We start from the raw sequence: 24878 nt of genomic DNA on the forward strand, positions 1-24878 counted from the left end.
TAATTGGGGTTTTTTCTGATTTATATATAAAAGGTTTTTTTTTTTTTTTTTTTTTTACTCTAGTATCTTTAAAGGGGGGTGCGCACTGCAAGACCTTAGCAACTCGTACTAAGGTCTTGCAGTACAGTATTGGCTGCCAGGAGAGCTCACGGGGTTTTGTTAATAAGGAATTTTGTTAGCATGGCTAAGGAGGTGATTATCCCATTATACAAGGCCACACCTTCAGTACAGCATACAGTTCTAGAAGACTATGAATGATGTGAATCTGCTGGAATGAGTGCAGAGAAGGGCAATGATAACAAAAGAGGATAACAAAAGGTGGTCAAGAAAGGCTTCAGTTCTGAAAATTGCAGCATCTGAAGACTAGTAAGCAATTGTAAGGTGCCTATTCTCCATTTTCCATTACTAATACAATATTCAGTCCACTTATTGATAAATTAATATTTACAGAGTATAAATACAAACTGTCTATATAATTGGTTGGATACCAATTATATAGACAGGTTAACCATGGCGTATTATCCATGATATGCAGTTTGAATTCAGTTTGAGTTCCCACTGACGTGAAATTAACACTTACAGCTTAATCAGTATACATTAGTATTGTTACTTCTTATGCCTTGAAAATGGTGGCAAGTGGTTCCAAAATACCAACTATGTGTATTGAGGCTTGACCGATTTTGTTCAGGTGTGATTTATTTCATGTTAACATTCAAATTCAATAATATTCTTTAGCCAAAATTTACAAATTAATGTACTTCATATATCTATTTAATGAAACAACCAGATTTAGTTTAAGTATCTAACCACTTAAACTTTTATTTTGCTACATTATATTATATAACAAATATTATTTAGTTACACTGTATGCACATGGTTAAAAAATATAATAAATAAAAACGAACTGTTGAACTCTTTATGACTGATCTATTACAAACTAAAGGTGACTGCAAAAATTATGCTTTTAATGCTTGTAAGTTACTTTCCTTGTTCAAAAGATATTCTTTAAATCTACTATATTATCTAAATTCTACAGGAATACATTTATTATTATTAGCCATATGGTGCAAGGAAGCCCGAGGCTTATGCTGCACCAGCCAAAAAAAAAAAAAAAATCCCGAGTTACCCTGAGAGTGAGAAAGAGAGACAGAAGTAGAAAGGAATCACCAAGAAAGAAGAATGATGATATCCAGCTCAGGACCCTGGGTGTGCCAAGCCCATACTCACCAGATGTGAGCCCCTGGGGTTATAAGTCAGAACTAGTTTAAGGGGAACACTGAAAGAATTACTTCAGTACTAAATTATATAATTAGTTCATCAAATACTAAGGAGGTGATTAGGAAATTAACTTATTTAATTTCTATCTGACAAATATAATGCTATTCTACACTGAATTAAGGTGAGATTAAACAACAACAAAAAAAAAGGCCTGATCTTACTAATGCTTTAATCATAAGTAGCAAATTTAATTGTCCTTGAACAAACATTTCTTAAACAACTACTACATGTAATGTTTTAATCTAAAGCATGTTTACAAAATGCTTATCAAGGCCATCTGTGAAAGTGACCAACTTCAAAATTTTAGATGAGCTTATCTATTATGGATTACATGATTTCTTACTCTTTCTGTTTCTATCTAAAAACTGAAAAGAAAATATATTTAATGAAATACTACTATTTAACATTAAAAATGAAGGGTTGATTCAAATAAGGAATATAACTGAGACCTTTATATTCACAGAATCACTCTTTTCAAATATTATTTACATTAACAATAATATACCAAAAATAGTAAAAAAAAAAAGTCCATTTCACTGAAATCAGATTTTTGATATTGCTGAAAGTGAAGTAGTTAGTAAAATAAGACAAATGAAAGTGATTATAATCTATAAACTATACTTAAAAAACTAAAAAAAAACTAAAAATTATGCATAAAAACACTTTCACATGGTGTAAAGTGAATAAATATACATGAAAAAGGGATAAAATAGACTACAGTAAATAGATAAAAATTGGATGATGCAGTACAGAAGTTTAATATTGGCAACAAAGCAAGGAGTAAAGCTAATATACAGAACCAGCAAAAAAAAAAAATAATTTTTCCAATTTCTTATAATTACTCTTTGGATAAATGAAAGAGTGTGCAAATCTATTCTGAAACCATCTTTTCAAATTTAATTCCTTTGAATCACTGCTTCAGCCCAACTTCCCATTAGGAAATCCTGGGACTGCCCCTGACAGAACTCCCATGGGCTGTTTACAGCAGGTTGTTTGTACTGCTCAGAGAATTTCATACTGGACTAAACAATTAACCCTACACTTTAAATATCCCACTATCTTCAGTTTAGTTACACATAGAAGGTATATTATTCTGGGATTACTGCACAAATACAATACTGTGCAATAAATCATCACTGTTAGCCCTCAAATGCCATTTTACAGCCCATCTGCTGAGTATATATAGATTCACTTGATCTAAATAAAGTCATTAGATTGGCTGAGTTTATCAACTCAGCCCACCACTGTATCATCAGCAAACTCAGGAATTAAATTTGAAAAGCATCAACATCATTAATAAATATTAAAAATAGTAAGGGGCCAAAACACTAAGCCCTGTCTCATACTACCATTTGCTGCTGCAACAGGATCTGGAAGAGTTGAGCAGGTGGGCTGAGAAGTGGCAACTGAAGTTTGACAAATGCAAAGTACTGAATATGGGTAGCAATAACCCCAGAGAAATGTACCAACTGGGTGGTGTTACACTCAGATAGTGGAGAATGGAAGAGACCTGGAGGTAATTATGCAGTCAGATATGAAGTTTTCTGAGCAGTACAGACAGGTTGCCAGAGTAGGTCATGGGGTCTTTGTCAATGATATACAGGAATTTTGCTAGCAAGGATAAGGAGGTGATTATCCCTTGTAAGGCAATGGACAGGCCAAACCTTGAGTACAGGTCTGGAAGTCTCATTTTAGGAAGGATGTAGAGTTGCTAGAACAAGTACAGAGAAGGGCAGCAAGAGTAGTGAGGGGAACAAAGTGTGCTCTTATGAAGAAAGGCTTAAGTTCTGAAAATGGAAGTGTTTGGAGACTAGGCACCTGAGAGGTGATCTGATTGATGTGTATAAGGTCAATCCTTGAATGGATTGAGCAGGCTCAATGCTGATGGGATTCTTCCTCTTGGTCAAATTACAAACCTGAGAGGGCATAAAATGAAATCGAAGAAAGAACTGTTGAATAGATGTACAGAAATTTGCCTTTAGTCAGTGGATTGCTGGAAAGTTGATAGCTTAAATAAATTCAAGGCAGAACTAGACAAACATTTGGAACGAATGGATGGGTGAAATGGGAAGGGTTTTTTTTTGGCTTTTTTTTTTTTATGAAAACCCCAAACACGAAAGGTATCAAAACCTATAGTATTTAGTACCGTGCATGGGTTGAAGGAGAAGTATGGGGGAAGAGAGAGATGCCGGAAACTTTGCTCTAAAGACTAAACATGGGTTTCACCACTTCAAGCCTCCAATAAGCAAAGTGGTGGTATTTCACTGGTTGATGAAAGATTGCTGTATAAGCATGCCTCTACTAATGCTTACATACCATTATCCATAATAAGAACTTGCTCATAATGCCACATTTCTGGTTCATACAAAACACACAGTATCAAAGAGTTCACTGAAATCAGAAAAAAATATATCAAAAAGTATATAATTTCAAAATTATTCTTTGCATGCAGTTACAGTTGTAACAACCTACCTCATGGTAGCCTATCAGATTGTTGCAGCATCATCTCCCTTTAACAAATCCATGCCATGATACTTATGATTCCACTACTAACAAGTAGATCTTCTATTGCTTTAACTTTTGATTCCATTATTTTTTTTTGACAAACAGAAGCTCCTAGTCTTTCAAAGCTTCCCTTAATATAATTAGAAGAGTCCATCAGCCCCAGCTTTGTTCAATTTTAGTTGCTGAAATTTCTCTTGAACCTTACTTTCTGCCTCTTATAAAATCAGTTAATTCCCAGTCAGTATTAGACAGACTTCTCTTAACCCAATTTTTAAAAACTATATGCAAAATATTTATGGTTATCAGCAATATGCACAGTATCAAAAAGTTTCTCACTGCATTTCTTCACCTCCTTAGCTAAAGACCTCTCATAATTTGTCTATCTTATTTCCTCCCCTCACCAAATAACTTGATTACACACTAGTTTGTACTTATTGCAGGACTGTTCCCCTCATTTATAATCATACCACACTTTTTTCTTCTCTACCACTGAGCTCAGACCATTTTAATCCAAGTCTTGAACAACATTTCTTAGTTAATACATAAAAAAATAAAAACTTCATGGTCTCTATGATTGCTTCCCCAAATACTTCCCACTTGGCATTTACATTTTTCAATAATATAGTTTGTCCCACTATAAAGTTCAAAAAAATGCCCACATCCATTATAACCACTTTTTCAAAAACAAGATTTATTACCTTTCCCTCTTTCAAGGGAGAAAGACATTCTTGGAGGGTAAGTATGTGAGAAATACATTTAATTTTTTTTTTTTTTTAAACTGATACTATATAAACTTGCTTTCTTGCATCATTTGCCACTACTACTACTAACAGCAATTATGTCTTTGAATAAATCCCACATTCTGTGATCACTGCCACCTAAAGATTCCTTTACATGAATATTATTAATACATGATAAATCCCTGCTCATAATAATATTTCTCTCTCTTGTTGCCTCCCTATCATATCAGTATAGAAAGCAGTCATCCAGTAAATCAAGAAGTTGTTGCTACTAAGTGAACTGCCAACCCATGCATTCCAAATGATATCTGGAAAGTTACAATCCCAAATGATAAGCCAATCAAATTTGCTGGCCATTTTGTTCATCTGTATAGTCGTTCATTATATTCATTACAGTCATTTGGCCTATAACAGACTGCAACTCTCACTTTGGCTTTTCCAAAGTTCATTTCAAACCTAACTAGCTCAATCACTGGAAACCCAAATATACTGGTTATATATGAAACTCATGGCAGAAAAGAAGTGCATGGGATGCATATAAATTATATGGCAACACAGAAGCCTATAGTAGATATAAACTAGTCTACAGTCAAGTTGCAAAGGAGGTGAGGCAAGTGAAGGCAGATTATGAGAAATCTTTGGCAAAGGATGCAAAGAATTCTTTCCTTATATAAACACTAGAAGGAATGGAATGAATCAAATTAGTCCATTTGATATTGATGGTATGACTACGATGATTATCTGCTTAGTATGCTGAAAATGGAATGAGTATTTTGCATCTACATTCAACACATGAATTCTTTATGGAAGGGGATGCCAGAAGTTTATCAAGCTCTAACAGGAAGCTATATGATTTTGTAATAACTAAAAGGAAAGTGAAATTGTTGAAGTTAAACACAAAGCATCTGGGGTGGATGGGATCTATCCAGTTATATTAAGGGAGGCAGAGAAAGAAGTAAGCAAACCTATAGCCATTATTATGAGAGCATACTTGGATTCAAGGGAGTTCCCTACAGATTAGAGATGAGCAAATGTATCACCAATTCATAAAGGGGGACAAGAATAAGTACAGACCTGTTACGTTAACTTCTGTCCCAAGGAAAACAGAGTCCCAGGTAAAAGTAGTAATGCACCATCATCTAGACAAGAGAGCAATTATACTTCAAACACAGCACTGATTTGTTATGGAGAAATCTTGTTTTATCAATTTGATTGGATTCTACAATACAGTCAATGGACCTGGATACAAAAATTAATTTGTGTATCACATACTTGGATATCAAAAAACCCTTTTAATACTGTCGCACATAACAGACTGCTGTACAAATTGGAACAGTATGGCATTAAGGCAGATAGTAGTAATCAGCTGACACTGCTCTTCGTGGACTAATGTTATTAGTGGAGTCCCCCAGGGTTTGGTGTTGGGCCCATTGTTGTTTTCTGTATTTATCAATGATATTGATGAAGGTATATCTGACTTAATGCCCAAGTTTACAGATGATACAAAGATTGGTAGGTTGCTAATGACAATAATAACGGTACACTAGTGCACCAGGGTCTAGAAAAGTTGGGCAGATGGGCTGAGAAGTGGCAACTGAAGTTTAACATAGACAAATGCAAAGTACTGAACATATAAGTAGCAGTAACCCAAGAGTAATGTACCAACTATGCAGTACTACACTCAGGGCAGTGGAGAATGAAAAAAAAAAAAAAAAAGACCTCAGGGTAACTGTGCAGTCAGATATGAAGTTTTCTGAGCAGTACAAACAAGATACCAGAGCAGCTCATGGAGTCTTCTCAATGATATATAGGAAGTATGGTAGCAGGGATAAGGAGATGATTATCCCTTTGTATAATGCAATGGTCAGACCACACCTTGAGAACTGCATACAGGTCTGGAGGCCTCATTTTAGGAAGGATATAGAGCTGTTGGATCGGGTACAGAGAAGGGCAATGCAATTGGTAAGAGGAACAAAGGGGTGCTCTTACCAAGAAAGGCTTAAGTTGTGTAAATTGTAGCATCTGGTGACTAGGCACCAGTGAGGTGATCCAATTGAGGTGTATAGGGCTTTGAACGGTTTTGAGCAATCTCAATGCTGTGAGATTCTTCCTCAAATCACACACTTTAAGGGGCATAAATTCAAACTGAGGAAAGACAGTTGCAGAATATATGTACAGAAATTTGCCTTTAGCCAGCAAGTGGTTGATTGCTGGAACAAACTTCCATCTGTCGTGGAATTTGATAGCTTTAATAGATTCCCAGAAGAATTGGATAAACTCATGGAGTGAATGGATAGGTGAAATGAGAATTTTTTTTGCTGATGCTGTATAAGCTTGCTCTCTTGGGTCATATGCCACTACTAACACTAACATAAAGCACCATCAATGGATTTTTGATATATGTTTCAGTTAGTTTATTTTATTATTACAGTAGTTGCAAAATAAGCAAGAGAGTAAGGTTATGCAGCTTCAGCAATAAGAAAAACCAACACTTCAATTTCACCTGGCCATCCTTTCTAACAGTTTATCAAGGTTTTTCTTGAATTTATTCAAACTAACAAAATCAAAAATCACCAGATGGGAGTTTGTTCCAACAATCAACCATCCTTTTCTGAAGAGAAACTTTTGCACATCAGACCAACAGCCATCTTCTCTCAATTTGAATTTATGCCCCTTGTGCATAGTCTGGGCAAGAAGGATTCCATCAGCATTGTGTTTACTCAATCCATTCAGGGCCTTAAATACCTCAATCATATCTCCACAAAGATGTCCAGTTTCGCTGGAATTTACAAAACCTTTCCTGGATTTGTTCCTCTCAATCATATTGCTCTTCTCTGCACCCATTTCAACAGATTCACATCCTTCTAAAATTAGGCTTGCAAACCTCTATGCAGAATGAGGTACCTTGCATTTATAAACATTAAGGTTTCAACTTACACTTCTCAGCCCATCTTTCTAAAATTTGTCTACATCTTGTAGTATACCCTGATACTGTGATTAACTACTCTGCCAACCTTCATATCAAATGAAAACTTAGTTATTAAACCTAATATGCCTTCATCAATATCATTAATAAATACAGAAAACAGCAATGGGCTCAGCACAGAACCCCCTGGGGATTCCACTAATAATATTAATTCAAACAGAGCAGTGTCCATTGATAACTACTGTCCTCTTCCACTCAACCACCCTTTATCCATAGCAGCAATTTGCCTTTAATGCCACACTGCTCCAATCTGTATACCTTGTTTCGGGATTTATTACGCGCATCGGCAACTATGGCCATAGTGTGCCACCAATCTGTATAACAGTCTTTCATTTGTGACAGTATCAAAAGATTTTTATCTGAAACCTAAGTATTTGACATCAAAAATATTTTTTGCATTTTTTTTAATAAAAAAAATCTGAGATACATATATAATGAGATTTGTATCTCAATGAATAGTATCTAATGAGATTTGTCAGATAACACTGTCCCTTAAATCCATGCTGTGACTGCAGTATAACTGCATTCCTGTCGATGTCAACATTATTTTCCCTGGAATGGAAGTCAAGCTAACAGGTGGACTAACTATTCATGTCTTCCTTTGATTGCCCTTTGTGAATTAGGGGACATTATCTGCACATTTCCAGTCCATTGAAATCACCAGTAAATCTTGTTCGATGTTCATAGCTAAAAGTTTGCTTAGCTCTTCTGCTGCCTCCTTTAATATAATTGGATGGATCCCATCCAACAAGTGTACCTTTTTACATTTAGGTTCATAACTTTCTCCTCCACTTTCCTCGCAGTTATTGCAAAATCATTTAGCTCCGCACCAGAATGTCTGACTTCTGGCATCCTCATTCCTAAAAATTTCATGTGTGAATGTAGATACAAAATACCCAAAATAGGATCATCGACAATTAATACATTCATATCTAGTTGACCAATATGATTCAAACCCCCTTCTACTATTTACTTATGTAAACAATAGGATATTTACATAATTTGATAGCAAAAAAGGTAATGCTAAGCACCAATTCCTGTGACTAATCTTCTTGTGTGAAGATTTTGAAAAGGGCAGTCTGCAGTCAAACTTGAAATGCACTGCCTTCTAAAAAATTATGGATACTGAGGAAGATGTCCATATAATTCAAGGTTTTGGAGAATTCCATGTCATGCCACAGTGTACTTCTCTATATCAGACCACAACACATGTTCTCTTTGGAGGAAAGAATTACTTGGATTATTTTATAATTTGTCAAGAAATCAGTGATTGTACTAATTTTCCCAAAGGCATGCCATACTGGACTGAAATTTATTACTATCCAAAAACCACATTAGATGAGCATTGATAATTTCTTCCATGACTGATCCTAGACAGCCTGTTAAAGCTATTGGACAGTAGTTGCATGGGTCAGAGATCCTTTCCTGGTTTCAGAAACTCCAACTATTACATGACACCTATACTTGGAAGTATATTTTCTAGAAAGATTTTGTGATGTAGTTCTAGAAAAGTTATTTAAGATCAATCATAAAGTTGTTTTAACATCATAGTGAATTTGGTCTGGTTCACTTTGCTTTGTCTGTAACAGTGCACTTTAATTCATGGAATTTTAAGACAGTTGTACTATTCATAATTTCTTGTGAAAAAAAATTTGTCCTTCTAACCTTGCCTTATATATCTGAAAACTAGAAGTATAAGAAGTAAGCATAGATGTTTTGGCAAAGATTACACCCAGTGCACTGGCTACTTCTGAAGGTGCTACAGTGACTCATTCATTCCAATTTAAGATCAGAGATTGATTGATCTGGTATCTACCATTCATTGTGCTGATTTTATTCCAGACAGTTTGATGTGATTGGAACCAGTTAATGCAAATGGAAATTTTTATCCAAGGTACCTTTCTGTTGGCTCCTCTAACACACTTGGCTTTTGCTTAGTTTCTTTCTTGTTTAGCCCATAAACACTCTTCATTCCACTAAAATTTTGGGATGTGTTGATGTTTTTAGCATGTGCTCTGCATCTAACAGTTTGCCTTATATTTGCATTTAACTTTCCAATTTGTTTGGCTTATTTTCCATCTTGGATTTCTACATGACTGATCTCTCATTCCTAATACCATGGTAATGATTAACAGATAGTAATCACTATTGAGAGGGCCATTGTGTACTGACCAATCAAGAATTGGAAATAACACTGGAGAATAAAGAGCAGAGCAGTCAACTGATGTGAGAAATGGCAACTGAAATTTAACATTGACTAATGCAAAGTACTGCATATGGATAGCAGAAATCCAAGAGAAACATACCAACTGTGTGGTATTGCACTCAGGGAAGTGGAAAAGACTTGGGGGTAATTATGCAGTCGGATATGAAGTTCTGATCAGTGCAGGTCATGAAGTTTTGTCAATGATATATGGGAATTTTGCTACCAGAGACAAGGAGGCAATTAGCCACTTGTATAAGGCAATGGTCAGGCCACACCTTGAGTACTGCATACATGTCTGGAGGCCTCATTTTAGGAAGGATGTAGAGTTGCTAGAACCAGAATAGAGAAGGGCAACAAGATTGGTGAGAGGAACAATGGGGAGCTCTTACCAAGAGAGGCTTAAGTTCTGCAAGTTGCAGCATCTGGAGACTAGGCACCTGCAAGGTGATCTGATTGAGGTGTATAAGGCCTTGAATGGTTTAAGCAGGCTCAATGCTGGTGGGATATTTCTGCAGAGACAGATTCAAATTGAGGAAAGACAGTTGTAGAATAGATGTGTGGAAGGTTGCCTTTAGTCAGCAGGTAGTTGATTGCTGGAACAGACTTCCATCTGTTGTGGAAACTGATAGCTTAAATAAATTTAAGACTGAACTAGACAAACATTGAGTGACTGGATGGCTGAAATGGGAAGGTTTTTTTTTAGCAGATGCTATATAAGCTTGCTTTCTTGCTAATATGCCTCAACTAATGTGCTATTTCCTGATGGAAGATGTGTATATACATGCATGCCTTCATTCAACAAAGTTAAATCATTCACATCTACCCATTTTCAACCTATGGCTGAAAATCCTCTTCAGTCTATGGCTGTGTTATCCCCTGAAGTGCACTTCCCATTAAAGTCTCCCAGTATACAGAAAGGGAGCAGTATATGGATTACTTGGTCTTTTAAATCTTGTTATATTAATTCTTGGTTTGGTAGAATGGCAAGTTGTTAAGAGACTTGGTGGCTAAGCATATTGAAACTGCTCCAATGGTCATGTTTAGCAGAAAAAGCTGAGAATAAATATGAAAATTCTGCTTCTTGAAGTTTGTTATAAGTAGTCTGTGAGAAAAGACAGAGGAGTATATTGTGTAGAGAGATCATGTGTCATTATGTTAGTGCTGACTCTTTAGTTCCAGTTTGCATTTTTTGATTTTGGAGCTCACGTACATTTTACATTTTCCCCTTTGTAGAAATTATGTCCTGTCATTTCTGGATGATGAAACATATGACATTGCTATTGCTGCAAATTTAGCAATGTCACGTCCTTTTATTTGTCTTTTGGTGACAGAATTATTACCCTCAGTTTTCCGATGATCTTTGGGATTTGTAGTAATGTTTGGATCACTTGTTTATTTCTCAGAGCCAATGGAGTAAATTCTTTTCTACCCATGTTTATAGATTGATATGGTTCACTCATATCAATATCTTCTTCTGCTTGGTTTGTAGCTTGTCTTCATTTGTTCAGTTGCCTGCTGGTTATAATGTAGGTTTTCTCTTTTGAGTGTTGTCTCAAGAGGAATGGATAGTAGCATATTACTAAGCTGCTCAAAAATTAGAGGTGGGATATTAAGCAATTTTCTTGTGCCCAGTCTGAAATGGACTTCTCTGGAGGGATTGTGAAATCTGTTTGGGTTTCTACAGTATACCAATTTCTTATTATTTGTGCATAGGAGGGTAGTTGTGTTGTGCTTTACACCATTGTATCTGTTTTTCTCTATTTCAATATTCATAGTTTGAGTAGATAGAATCATACCCATAGAACATCTTGGTTTCTCAACTAAACAGTTCTAATTGGTGCATTCTAAGGTCCACACCTGGAACAACAGCAGCTTCTGGGCATGCCAATTGTGAATGACCATTTTTTAGAATTTGAAGAAACAGGATTCTGAATGTATGGTTTGATATTACAATTTAAATATCCAGTATTTTGGGAGTATTATTGTTATTTGATTTTTTTTGGAGCATTAGCAATTAAGGCCATATTGCTCCGAGGATGTGCGGTGGTCATTCCCTGACCTTTCCACATCCTCCGTATTTGGTAGTCACGGGCTCGAACCCCGGTCTCATCAAGAAGCGCGTGCTACGCACTGCTGCCCCTGCCCACCTGGCTACGGAGGCACCTTTGGGAGTATTAAAGGTCAGGATGAGATTTCTGTTGGTGTTACTGCCCCAACTCTAATTCTCCTCATAACTATGACACATGTTCTTTCAATTCATTTTGGATTTCTTCTTTGAAGACATCAATAAGATCCTATTCAGAAATTGCTCATTCATATGGAAAAAGTCCTAGTGGAATCACCAAAAGTTTACATGTTCTGTATTTCACATTTTAACCAGAATGTTACATGATTTAAGTTGTTTGACATCAAGTGTTCCAGCCATACTTTTAGGCTTTTCTGGCTGACATGAAACAGCTTCTAGTGTCAACAAATGAAGCAATGTCACATTTTTTTGTCATTTGGTGACAGAGCATCATCATTAACCTTATTTTTTTCTGATCGTTGGGATTTGTGGTTATTATGTTTGGATCACTCATTTGCTTCTTTTAGCCTCTCTTGCATAACTAGGTGACACTGCTCCTGCCACAGGGAGGCAGGAGCAGTGCCATCTAGTGACCAAGTAGAAATAGATTAGTCAGGTTAATGTATAAATAAGAGAAAGGTCCCTTTTTCTTCTCTTACAATATTTTGCACTCATACATTGCACTTATATACAGTAACAAATTTGCTTTAAATTCTCATAATATATGTACTCTTCATTAGAGAAATTGCCTTTTAACTGCACAGAAGTTTTCTCATTGCTAAAAATCTATGGGGCAAAATTATTCCCAGCATGGTCTGTGCTTATTAACAGGAGAGACTACTTCTACAGGGATGGGATACACTTAAACAGAAAGGATGCAAGATATCTGTTGATGCTATCAAGGCAGCATTAGGCAGATCAGAAAACTGCCAGCTTGGGGGGGGGGGAGATACAGACTAACAGATTATTACTATCCATAGGCAGAGGCAAAAGTGATTCTTGTACTGTTTCTATTGGAATGTGCAGCAGCCTTGAAAGCAAGGTTCTGAGAATTTCAAGGCCTGCTGTGAGTCATCATGGAAAAGGTAAATACATGGGCTGTGTTAGGGTAACTAAGAGTAAGACCAGGTGCATGTATACTTGATCAATGCAAGGAGCATAGTAAATACATTTAATGAATTTGAATGTGCTGATCAAGTCAAACAGTGCAGGATATCAGACATGGTGTCACACACATTAGGTATGTAGAATTTGAATATGGGAGTACAAGGTGTACAGTAAGGTCAGGAGAGGGTTATACACTTAGTTAAGAAGCATATAAAATCTAAGGCAGTATATCGAGTTGACAGGGATGGCCAGTGAAATGTTGACTCACTTTGGTGGGACAAAAGCACTAAAAAAGAAAATGAGCAGAAGTCTGTTACAGGTCTAATGACTGAGTAATACAATCAACTATACAAAGAAATAGTGGTCCAGTAAATCATAATGTCTTATGAGGTATTTTAACTTTCCAGATATTGACTGAAACTTATGGGTGCGTCAAACACACCAGCAAGACTTTGGATTTATTGGATGGTTGTTTTCTACAACAGCACTTTAGCGAAGCAACAGGACAGAGTAATATTCTTCATAAAAGAACCATTACGTGGCAGTGATCAGTGTATTGTTATGGGATTTACTTAAAAGATCTGCAATCAACGGTAAAGGGAAGGGTTTTTGCTTTTGTAAAAGTGACTACAGTAGTCTCCATGTGTTTAAATTACAGTGGGACAAACTGATGACATTACCAATAGCAAATCCCAAATTGGGCAGCATTCAAGGAAATAATTAGAAGCTACTAGGCTTTTCATACCAACTAAGAAATGCAATCAAGGATTAGACCTAAATGGAAGTTATATGAACCAATGAGACTCATTACAGAGAATGTAAAATACATGGTATCCATATAAATCATGAGGTGATACAGAAGCCTATGGTAAACACAAATTGGTATACAATCAAGCCTTAACTTGCCTAACCTCCCTTGTGGGGAGGTTATTCAAGTTAAGGCAGATTATCAGAATTCTCTTTTTTATTATTAGCTACATGGTGCAAGGAAGCCCTAGGCTTATGCCACACCAGCCAAAAAAAAAATATATATATATATATATTCAAGTTACCTTGAGAGAGCGACAAAAGTAGAAGGGAATCACTAAGAAAAAGAAGAATGATGATATCCAGCTCAGGACCCTGGGTGTGCCAAGCCCATACCCACCAGAAACAGCAAAGACTTCCTTTATTATGTAAACACTAGAAGGAAAGGAATGAATCACATACGCTCATTTGATATTGATAGTTCAATTGTTGATGATCAGGCTCAGGTTGCTGACAAGCTGAATAAGTATTTTGCATTTACATTTGAGGAACTCTTTATGGGAATGGATGTCAGAAATTTATTAAAAATTCTACCAGCACACTAACTGATTTTGTAATAACTGACAGGAGAGCGGAAGAGAAATTGCTGAACTTAAATGTAAGAAAGACACTTGGGTTGGATGGGATATATCCAATTATATTAAGAGAGGCAGCAAAGGAGGTAAGCAAACATTACCATAACTTTGAGAACATCCTTGGTTTCAGGGAAAGTCCCCATGGACTGGAGATGGTGAAATGTATGCAGTTCACAAAGTATGAACTAAGTAATTATAGACCCATTAGCTCAGCTTCTGTTCCAGAGAAGCTAATGGAGTCACTGGTTAAAGATGTACTGCAGAACCATATAGACAGGAGTGCAATTATACTTCAGTCAAATCAAGCATGGTTTGACTATGGGTGATCTTGTCTGACCAATTTTACTGGACACTATGATGCAATAACAAAGGAACTGGATGAAAAATTAAATTTGGTATCATACTTTTATTTCAGGAAAGTTTTTGATACTGTTGCATATAATAGACTGCTGTACAAATTGGAGCTGTGTGACATTTAGGGCAATGTTACTGCTACAGATAAAAAAGGTATGGTTGAGTGGGAGAAGATAATTGCTATCAATGGGCCCAGCACACAGGTTCCATGCTGGGCCCATTGTTTTCTACATTTATTAAAGATATTGATGAATGTATAAAATGTTTAAGCTTGCAAATGATACAAAAGGTTGGCAAGGCAGCTAATGATAGCATACTATTGCAACAGTTTCTCAATCAAATTAAACAATTTGATTGAGAAACTGACAAATTCAAAGGGATTAATATGCCAACTGTGTATGGCATATTAATTCCAGACTGGGGTAGTGAAAAATGAAAAAGCCCCAGGGATAATTGTTCAGTCAATTTCCTTAAGTTTTTTGAGCAGTCCAGACATGCTGCCAGGACAGCACAGGGGGTTTTGTCAATAAATTGGGGGTTTTTCCAGTAGAGATAATTATTCCATTTTTCAGGCCACATCTTGAGTACTATATACAGGTCTGTAAGCCTCATTTCAGGAAGGATGTGGAACTGCTGGATTGGGTACAGAGAAGGGCAACAAGATTGGCAAGAGGAACAAAGGGGTGCTCTTACCAAGAAAAGAGTTCAGCTCTGCAAATTGCAGCATCTGAAGCCTAGAAATCTGCAAGACAATCTGATTGAGATGTTTAAGGCTTTGAATGGACTGAACAAGCTCAATGCTGACAGGATTCTTCCTCAGGCTACAGAGGGGATACAAATTCAAAATGAAGGATGGTTGCAGAACAGGTGTATTGAAGTTTGCCTTTAGCCAATAGGTGATTGATTTCCAGATAAAACTTTCATGTGATGTTGTGGAAGTGGATAGCTTGAATAAATTCAAGGAATAAGATTAACTGTTGGAGGGGGATGGATAGTTGAAATGGGAAGGGCATTTTTCTTTTGGCAGATGCTATAATAATCTTGCTTATATAGCATCATTTGCCACACTAATACTAACCCTTGGTATACAGGGTCCTTCATTAGACAGACTATTTTTTCTCTAAAATTGCTACTTCAAGATACTAAAGGAAGCATCTCATCAGTATTTTGGTCTTTCACTTGTGAAAGTTTCTGATCATTCTTTATACATGGACAGACTATTTCCTTAAAATAAACAAACATTGTCAAACTCAGTTAATTTGTTTTCCCTCCCTATACACAAAAATGAATTCAAACCTGTAGTATACTGAGAAGACATTGTTGATCTTATGCTCCAATCTCAGCTAATGGATGCCGAGTGGTCGCAGTACATGCTCACACTGGTTTGAAAGCTATGGTAATTACAGATGCTGTCAGAAGAAAAAAGTCAACGAAAGTCTGTAGAAAAGGCAAGTAGTAAAAACAGAACATATATAGGACCCAGTGCAACACGGACATTCCTAAGGTATGTGGCATCCAGGTGCTAATTGAAATTTGGCAAACCCCTTAATTTTCTTCATATGTGTATGTAGTTTTAGGTATCCCTTGAATGTTGCCACCCGGGTGCAGTGCACCCTTGGAACACCAGCCCCTGTGGTTTGTGTTATTTGGTTTTTAGGAGCATTAGCAACTAAGGCAATATTGCTCCGGGGATATGCAGTGGTTATTCCCTGACCTTTCCGCATCTTCCATATTTGGTGGTCACGGGCTCGAACCTCGGTCTAATCAAGAAGTGTGTGCTACGTACGGCTGCTCCTGCCCACCTGGCTATGGAGGCGCCAGCCCCTGTGGTGCAAAGACTTCAATCATTAATTACTCTGACTATCCTCTTTTTAATAATCCAAAAGACAGAAGGGATTTTTGTGTGAGTAGCATCAACCCAGACATAACAGTATTCCATTGTAGTGTGAATTTAAAATCTGTATAACTAGAGACTGCCTTGGTGAAGTCCAAATTTCACTCTTATTTTGTCAGTGTCAGCAAGATATTCATTTATAATCTATACTTAATTTTTGGAGCAGAAGAGCTAAATGCACCTGGGGTGGATGGGATCTATTCAGTTATACCAAAGGAAGCAAGCAATGATTATGAAAGTACTCTTAGATTGAGGGGAAATTCTTATGGACTGAAGACATGCAAATGTATTCCCAGTTCACAAATGGGATACAAAGGATGACATGAGTAATTACAAATGTGTTCTCTTGGCTTCTCTTTTAGGGGAAATAATGCAGTTCCAGGTTAGAAAAGTAATGCAAAACTATTCAGGAATGCAGTTATACTGAAGTCACAACATGGATTTGTTTAGGGGCAACCTTGTGTGGCCAATTCAATTGGATATTATAAAACAACAAAGAAACTGGATGCAAAAAATAATTCTGACAATTTATATTTCTGAAAGCTTTTAAGAATGTTGCACATAGAAAATAGTTGTACCAACTGGAGCAGTGTAGCATTAAGGGCAAGTTACTGCTATGGATAAAGGAATGATTGAGTAGGAGAAAACAGTGGTTATCAATGGGTACTGCTCTGCATAGACTAATAGTAGTAGTAGTGGCACATGATGCAAGAAAGCAAGTGTAGGAGCTTATGCAGCATCAGCCAAAAAAAAAAAAAAAAAAAAAAAAAAACACACCATTCCCTCCAAATGCCTGTCCAGTTCCTCCTTAAATTTATTTAACCTATCAACTTCTACAACGACAGATGGAAGTTTGTTCCAGCAATTAATCACCCGCTGGCTAAAGGCAAATTTCCGCACATCTATTCTACATCTGTCCTTTCTTAATTTGAACTTATGTCCCCGTAGGTTGGTAATCTGAACAAGTGGAAGGATCCCATCAGAATTCAGCGTGCTCAACCCATTCAAGGCCTTATAGACCTCAATCAGATCACCGCACAGGTGCCTAGTCTCCAGCCACTGCAATTTGCAGAACTTAAGCCTCTCTTGGTAAGAGAATCCCTTCATTCCCCTCACCAATCGTGTTGCTCTTCTCTGTACACGCTCAAGCAAATCTACATCCTTCCTAAAATGAGGCCTCCAGACCTGTACGCAGTACTCAAGGCGTGGCCTGACCATTGCCTTATACAGAGGGACAATCACCTCCTTTTCCCTGCTAGCAAAATTCCTATATATCATTGACAAAACCCCATGACCCGCCCTAGCAGCCTGTCTGCACTGCTCAGAAAACTTCATATCTGACTGCACAATTACTCCCAGGTCTTTTTCATTTTCTACCACCTTAAGTGTAGTACCACACAGTTGGTACATTTCTCTGGGGTTACTTCTACCCATATGCAGTACTTTGCATTTGTCAAGGTTGAACTTCATTTGCCACTTCTTAGCCCATCTGCCCAAATTATCTAGATCCTGTTGCAGTAGCACACTGCCATTAACAACCCTGCCAACCTTTGTGTCATCTGCAAACTTCGACATTAAGCCTGATATACCTTCATCAATATCATTGATAAATACACAAAACAACAGTGGACCCAACACCGAACCCTGTGGGACTCCACTAATAACATTAGTCCACGAAGAGCAGCACCCATTGATTACCACCCTCTGTCTTCTCCCACTTAACCATCCTTTTATCCATTGTAGCAACTTACCCTTAATACCATTCTGCTCCAATTTGTACAGTAGTCTTCCATGCGCAACAGTGTCAAAAGCTTTCCTGAAATCCAAGTATATGATATCAAAATTATTTTTTGCATCCAGTTCCTTTGTGACCACATAATAACCAATCAAATTTGTCAGACAAGACTTTCCCTTAACAAACCCATGCTGTGTTTGAATTATTGCTGCAGTCTTGTCTAGATGATCCTGCAATGCATCTTTAACCAGTGACTCCATTATTTTACCCGGAACAGAAGTTAAACTAACTGGTCTGTAATTACTCGTGTCACCCTTCGATCCACCTTTGTGAATTGGGGACACATTTGCACATCTCCAGTCCGTGGGAAGGTTCCCAAGGATGCTCTCATAATTATGGCTAAGGGTTTGCTTAGTTGCTTTGCCGCCTCCTTTAAAATAACTGGATAGATCCCATCCACCCCAGTTAGTATTAGTAATGTTAGTATTAGTAATGGCCGTATGGTGCAAGAAAGCCTATGGCTTATGCTGCACCAGCCAAAAAAAAAAAAAATCCAAACAAAACAATGATAAAAACAAAAATTAAATAAATAAATAATAATAATTAATAAATAAAAATAATAAAATGAAATAAAAAATAAATAAAGGAAATTAATCCTATCATCCTATGCGCTTCCCTTACCCAAAAGTACTATCCAGATGACCTTTGAATTTCCCCAAACTGTCGGCCTCTACCACCCATGAAGGCAACTTATTCCAGTAATTTATAACTCGCTGGCTAAAATAAAACTTCCTGCAGTCCAATCTAAACATTTCCCCCTGTAACTTGAATTTATGTCCCCTAGTTCTAGCATCATTTATAATCTTGAAAATTTCGTCCTCATTCATTTTACTGATGCCTCTCAGAGCCTTAAATACCTCAATCAAATCTCCTCTAAGGTGTCTAGTTTCCAAACTCTGCAACCCACATATTCGAAATCTTTCTTCATAAGGACACCCTTTTGCCGATCTCACCAGGCGAGTTACCCTTCTTTGCACCCTTTCAAGAAGCTCGATGTCTTTCTTTAGGTGCGGTCTCCATACCTGAACACAGTATTCCAAGTGTGGTCTAACATAAGCTTTATATAATGGGATTATCACGTCCCTATCTCTACTTGCAAAAGTTCGATAGATCATCGATAGGACACCATGGGCCTTCCTTGCAACCTGTTTACAATGCTCAGAGAATTTCATGTCTGACCATATCGTAACACCCAAGTCGCTTTCCTCCAGTACTGGGTTTAGTTGAACTCCACCAAGTGAATAAGTTATTTTGGGATTACTGTTTCCCAGGTGTAATACCTTACACTTTGTTGGATTAAAGCATAGCTGCCATTTTTCTGACCATTCCTGAAGTCTATCTAGGTCTCTCTGAAGACGCTCAGCTTGACAGTGATCATTAACTACTCTACCAATTTTAACATCATCTGCAAATTTAGACATCACGCCCTTTATCCCTTCAATGTCGTTTATGAAAATTAAAAACAAGAGTGGTCCGAATACTGATCCTTGGGGACCCCCACTTCTTACATCAACCCAATCTGATGAATAGCCATTAATCACAACCCTCTGCCTCCTGCCCTGAAGCCATCCTTCTATCCATCTAAGGATTTTCCCAGTGATTTCAACCTGTTCAAGCTTATAAAGCAACTGCTCATGTGGGACTGAGTCAAAAGCTTTGCTGAAATCTAAATAAACAATGTCGAAATTATTCCCTAAATCCAGCTTGTGAGTGACCCTTTCGAAATAGCGAACCAGGTTTGTTAAACATGATTTTCCCTTTACAAAACCATGCTGAGTATCCTTCAGAATTAATTCGGATCCAAATGATCCTGAATTCCACCCTTAATCATTGCCTCCATGATTTTCCCTACTACTGAAGTCAGACTGACAGGTCGATAATTTCCAACTTTACTTTGAGCCACCCTTATGTATGGGAGATACATTTGCACTTTTCCAATCCAAGGGTATCTCCCCAGATGTAATTTATGAACGATGCTCACATAATTAGCCTCAATGGTTCAATGCACTCGCTTGCCCCCCCCCCCTTAAGATTATAGGGTATATTCCATCAACTCCAGGAGCCTTACTGGTCTGTAGGCTCGAAAGTTTTTTTCATTAAATAATCTTGCGAAATTTCAATATCATTAATTACATATTTTTTAACTTTGCTCCCACAATTTCCCATTGCCACAAAAGGCTTTTCATTTGTAAATATCGATGCAAAATAACTGTTGAGTTCATCTGCAACGGCAGCTGGTGTATTTAATACTAACCCCTTATGTAAAGGTCCGATCTGGTTTGTCCTGCTCTTCTTGGCATTTATATATGTGAAGAATTGTACATGTGATCCTCAATTTCTCGGCCGTGGTCTGTCTACAGATGAATTATGTTTTACAAAAATGGAATCCTTAGCTCTCAAAACGTTCTTAAACCCACACAAGGTTGTCAGTACTTCTCCGGCGCATTCTCATTACACAGATTCGTTACCTTTCTCAGGATCAAGAAAACCATCTTCTGGAACACTAGCAACAGTACTGCGCCTTTTCCAAGTTTACCCAAGACCTTTTTGCCAGGCAACAAGCTTTTAGCTCAACCGTAAACCTCGGCGGGTATTAGGGAAGTCCCAAGGTTCAGTGCTGGGCCCACTATTTTTTATATTTATTAATGATACTGATAAAAAATGTATCAGGATTGATATCTAAGTGTGCAGATGATATGAAGGTTGGCTAATCACAGTGATCAGGGTAGGTTACTATAACAAGCTCTAGAAAAATTTAAACAGATGAGCTGAAAAACAACTGAAGTTAAGCATTAACAAATGCTATGTATTACATGTGGGTAGCTAAACCCCAGAATAACATATCAACAATATAGTACCACACTCGGGGTAGTAGAGAATGAAAAAGCCCTGGAAGATAATTATGCAGTCATGAAATTCTAAGCAGCACCACTTCAGCTTTTGTCAATGATACAAAAGAATTTTGCCAGCAGGGATAAGGAGGTCATTACCCCACTGTATAAAGCACTGGTTAAGCCACATCTTGACTACTACTACATACAGGTCTGGAAGCATCATTTCAGGAATGACATGGATCTGTTTGAATAGGCAACATGATTAACAAAGGAAGCAAATGTATGCTCTTACCAAGAAAGAGCATCAGTTCTACAAGTTGTGGCATCTGACTCTTAGGGAAATCAGATTCCACAACAGTTGAAGGGTTTGAATGGATTTATTAGGCTCAACCCTGATGGAATCATCATTCAGACTACAAACATGAGGGGGGGCCAAATTCAAATTGAATAAGAACAGTTGTAGGTTAGATGTGCATAATCCACCTTCAGCCAGCAGGTGATTGATTGTTGGAATGAACTCCAATCTGCTCTTTTAGAGGTGGGTAGTTTGAACAAATTCAAGGAATAACTAGATAAGTTGTTGGAGGGGATGGACAGGTGATATGAGAATTTTTTCCTGGCTGATACTGTATAAGCTTGCTTTCTTACATCATTAGCCACAATACTAAATCTTATTATATAGTAGATGAGAGCAGTAAAACTAACTAAAATTTATTCAAAGGCTGAAATGCTCTTAAGTACCACCCTTAGTTTTAGGTGACTACTGATGTTTGACATACTTGGTAGGCTATTACAAAGTAACAGTGAAAAAAAATCTGAAACTCTGACACTTGCTTTTACTATGGGAATATTTTGACTGACAGTAAATGCCAACAGACTGAGGCACTTACATCAATTCCTGTAAGGATGAAAGCTCCAATTCAATGGATTATGTCCAAAACTAGAATTTACTGTAGTAGTAAATGACATTACTTACCTTGGGCTATAACTTGTCAGTTAGAGGTTATAACCTCTAACTAACAAGTTTTATTTGTGCAGTCTTGAATTGTTATGTATGGGTGGAGAGGGGGAGGGATTTACTCTTGTAAAATAAATATTATTATGAGTTTCTTATATAGTTTTCTAGGAAGAAGCTGCAAAGACAGAGTCAGATTGAATGATTTAATCTTTTAAGCCATTTACATTCAATGTTATATACAATCATGCAATGTTACACTTCTTATTGCATATGGTAATTTCTGGATCCAAATTCCCATGGATGTCTGTTGAAATCATAGAAAGAAAAAAAAATAAGTTTTACTCTTGTGTATTTGTTTTATACAAATAAACCAATTTATTAAATAAAAATTTCTTCAACATTTGTTCCTCGGCAATATAGTAGCAGCTGTGGTAAAACTACAAGTTTGCTTTACCTACCCTGAGACTCATTACACCATTGTGCTCTTCAACAATGCCAACCATCTCCCCATAAGTGTTATACCTAGCAGTGCTCCTCACTACTTTTATGTTTGTTTGTTATTAGGAGCATTAGCAACTAAGGCCATATTGCTTTGGGATATGCGGTAGCCATTCCCTGACCTTTCCGCATCCTCCGTATTTGGTGGTGATGGGCTCTAGCCCCGGTCTAATCAAGCAACTAAGGCCATATTGCTTTGGGATATGCGGTAGCCATTCCCTGACCTTTCCGCATCCTCCGTATTTGGTGGTGATGGGCTCTAGCCCCGGTCTAATCAAGAAGCGTGTGCTACGCACTGCTGCCCCTTCCCGCCTGGCTACGGAGGTGCCGACTACTTTTATAGAATGTATTAGATTCTTAGTAGTGATTGTAGGAACTTCTGACTTTTTCACTTGAATTTATACTAGAAAAAGTGCAGGCCTCTCATTGAACAAACTAGCTATACATGAAAGCAGAAACAATACACAATCCTATTCCTAGAGTAAAGAGAAAAATAGGTGGTTCAAGGTCATTCAATAAGTCTACTCCTGTATACTATGAGCATACTGAAATGGCCTATTATTTTTCTCCTTGCTATAGTCAGTAGACATTTCACATTGTCACTAGAATGCAATACAAATCCAAGAACAGCAATTTTTTTTTTTACACTAATGCAGGACTGGTGCTATGATTTTCTAACTGGGAGGAAAATCAAGCAGCATTTTGGGAGCATCACTAAACTTAAATCGTGTTGTAATAGTATGAAAAAAAAAAAAAAAAAAAACTTTGATCAGAAGAAATCATACCCTTTTGCCCCTATCTCAAAACAACCCTGCACGATATAGCATAAAACTGTGCAAGTAATATCAAAATACAGTATAGATAAGTCGAGATGTCATAAATCATAGTATTCAACAAAATACAATGATTTTGGCGCATTTTTTTTTTTTTTTTATAACGATGGCTGAAATTAGTCGAACGTATTACAGGTTGAGAAACATGCAATGCTTTCTAAATACTGAAGTCAGAAACCAACTCTTCCTCCACAGACGTTATTTTATTGTTGTCACATGACAAATGGTTTTCAAATTCGAAATATCGAATAAAGTAGTACATTCTCTGAAGATTACGTCATTCTTTATTGGTAACTGTTCGCCTAAAAAGTGTAAACAAGTGCGCCTCCGTTGGTAACTGTTCGCCTAAAAAGTGTAAACAAGTGCGCTGTAAAGTAAACAGCGCACTTCGTTCAATACTTACTTGTCAAGCCAGAATGTCCAACGTGTATTTAATGGGACACCCTCATCGTCACCGTTAACTATCTGATCTTCAGAATTCGTCATCTCTTGCTGAAACTTTTCGGACTTTTCATTATCGAAATGAATGTCACCATCCAAGACTCCCGGAGCATCCATAACAGCAACAGAAATCAGCACATCTCATAGCGTCATGCGACAAATAAATATAACTGCCGCTACCTCATAGTCAGCTGATTTATGCGCGAGTGTCATGCACATGATTGTTAAATTTGTTGACTGACATTTAGCTAAATTAAAGTAATTAATATTATGAAAACTTGAAGCACAATTAGAAATCATTTATTATATTAATTATTAAAAGAGCAGGTGTTTTTTTTTTTCTAATCAGCAACGCTTATAAATATCAGTAACGCGCCCATACTATCACGTGAGTTACCAAGATGGCTGTTAAGTTTTGCGTGTTGATTTTGGTTTTGTGCATGTCATTGCTTTTCGAAGTAGTGTCGGCTTCAGGTTTTGATGCAGGTGATGCTATTGCATTAATTTTAGGTCTTGTTATAGGAACCTTGAGTATATGCGCATGTATTGGTTGTTACGCCAGGAGACAGGCCGGAATGCAGTACTAAAATATAACACATTGTCCTACAAGAATGGAAAGGCCAAGGAATGCTACTTTTCGCCCTACCAGGATGGAAAGGTTTTTGAATGATTTGTACAGTGGAAGTATTAACGCCATGTATACACTTTGACTCAGAGATCAGTATTTTTCTCTAACACGTCTTGGTGATATCTTCTCCTAATAGGAGATTTTGTATCATGTATTGTCATGAAGTCTGAAGCCACACCCCCCTCCTCCATTTCCACATGTCATGAATCATTTCTGGATAAATGTTTTGTCTTGTCAGCAAACATTTAGGTGGGATTGGTGTTTTTCTTTTAATAATTAGCAATTGTACTGCACACTGGAAATTTAAAAAAAAAAAAAATTGTAAATCATCAAATGCTTTAATTTTCTTTGTTTTAAGCCATTAATTTCTAATT

General features: G+C 37.1%; 1 protein-coding gene across 1 annotated transcript in view; it reads right to left on the reverse strand.

Annotated features, from left to right (window-relative positions):
• The window catches only part of LOC150076563 (eukaryotic translation initiation factor 4E type 3-like), a 68386-nt gene extending 44325 nt beyond the window's left edge, over positions 1 to 24061 (reverse strand). Inside the window, exon 1 of the mRNA XM_090387436.1 lies at positions 23839 to 24061. Within this exon, the coding sequence (XP_090243562.1) occupies positions 23839 to 23993 (155 nt within the window). The 5' untranslated portion in view covers positions 23994 to 24061. The remainder of the gene's footprint in view (positions 1 to 23838) is intronic.
• Positions 24062 to 24878: the final 817 nt, after the last annotated feature.

This window comes from Mastigoproctus giganteus, chromosome 13, assembly GCF_048544385.1.
Source record: "Mastigoproctus giganteus isolate SK-2022 chromosome 13, ASM4854438v1, whole genome shotgun sequence".
Taxonomy (NCBI): Eukaryota; Metazoa; Arthropoda; class Arachnida; order Uropygi; family Thelyphonidae; genus Mastigoproctus; species Mastigoproctus giganteus.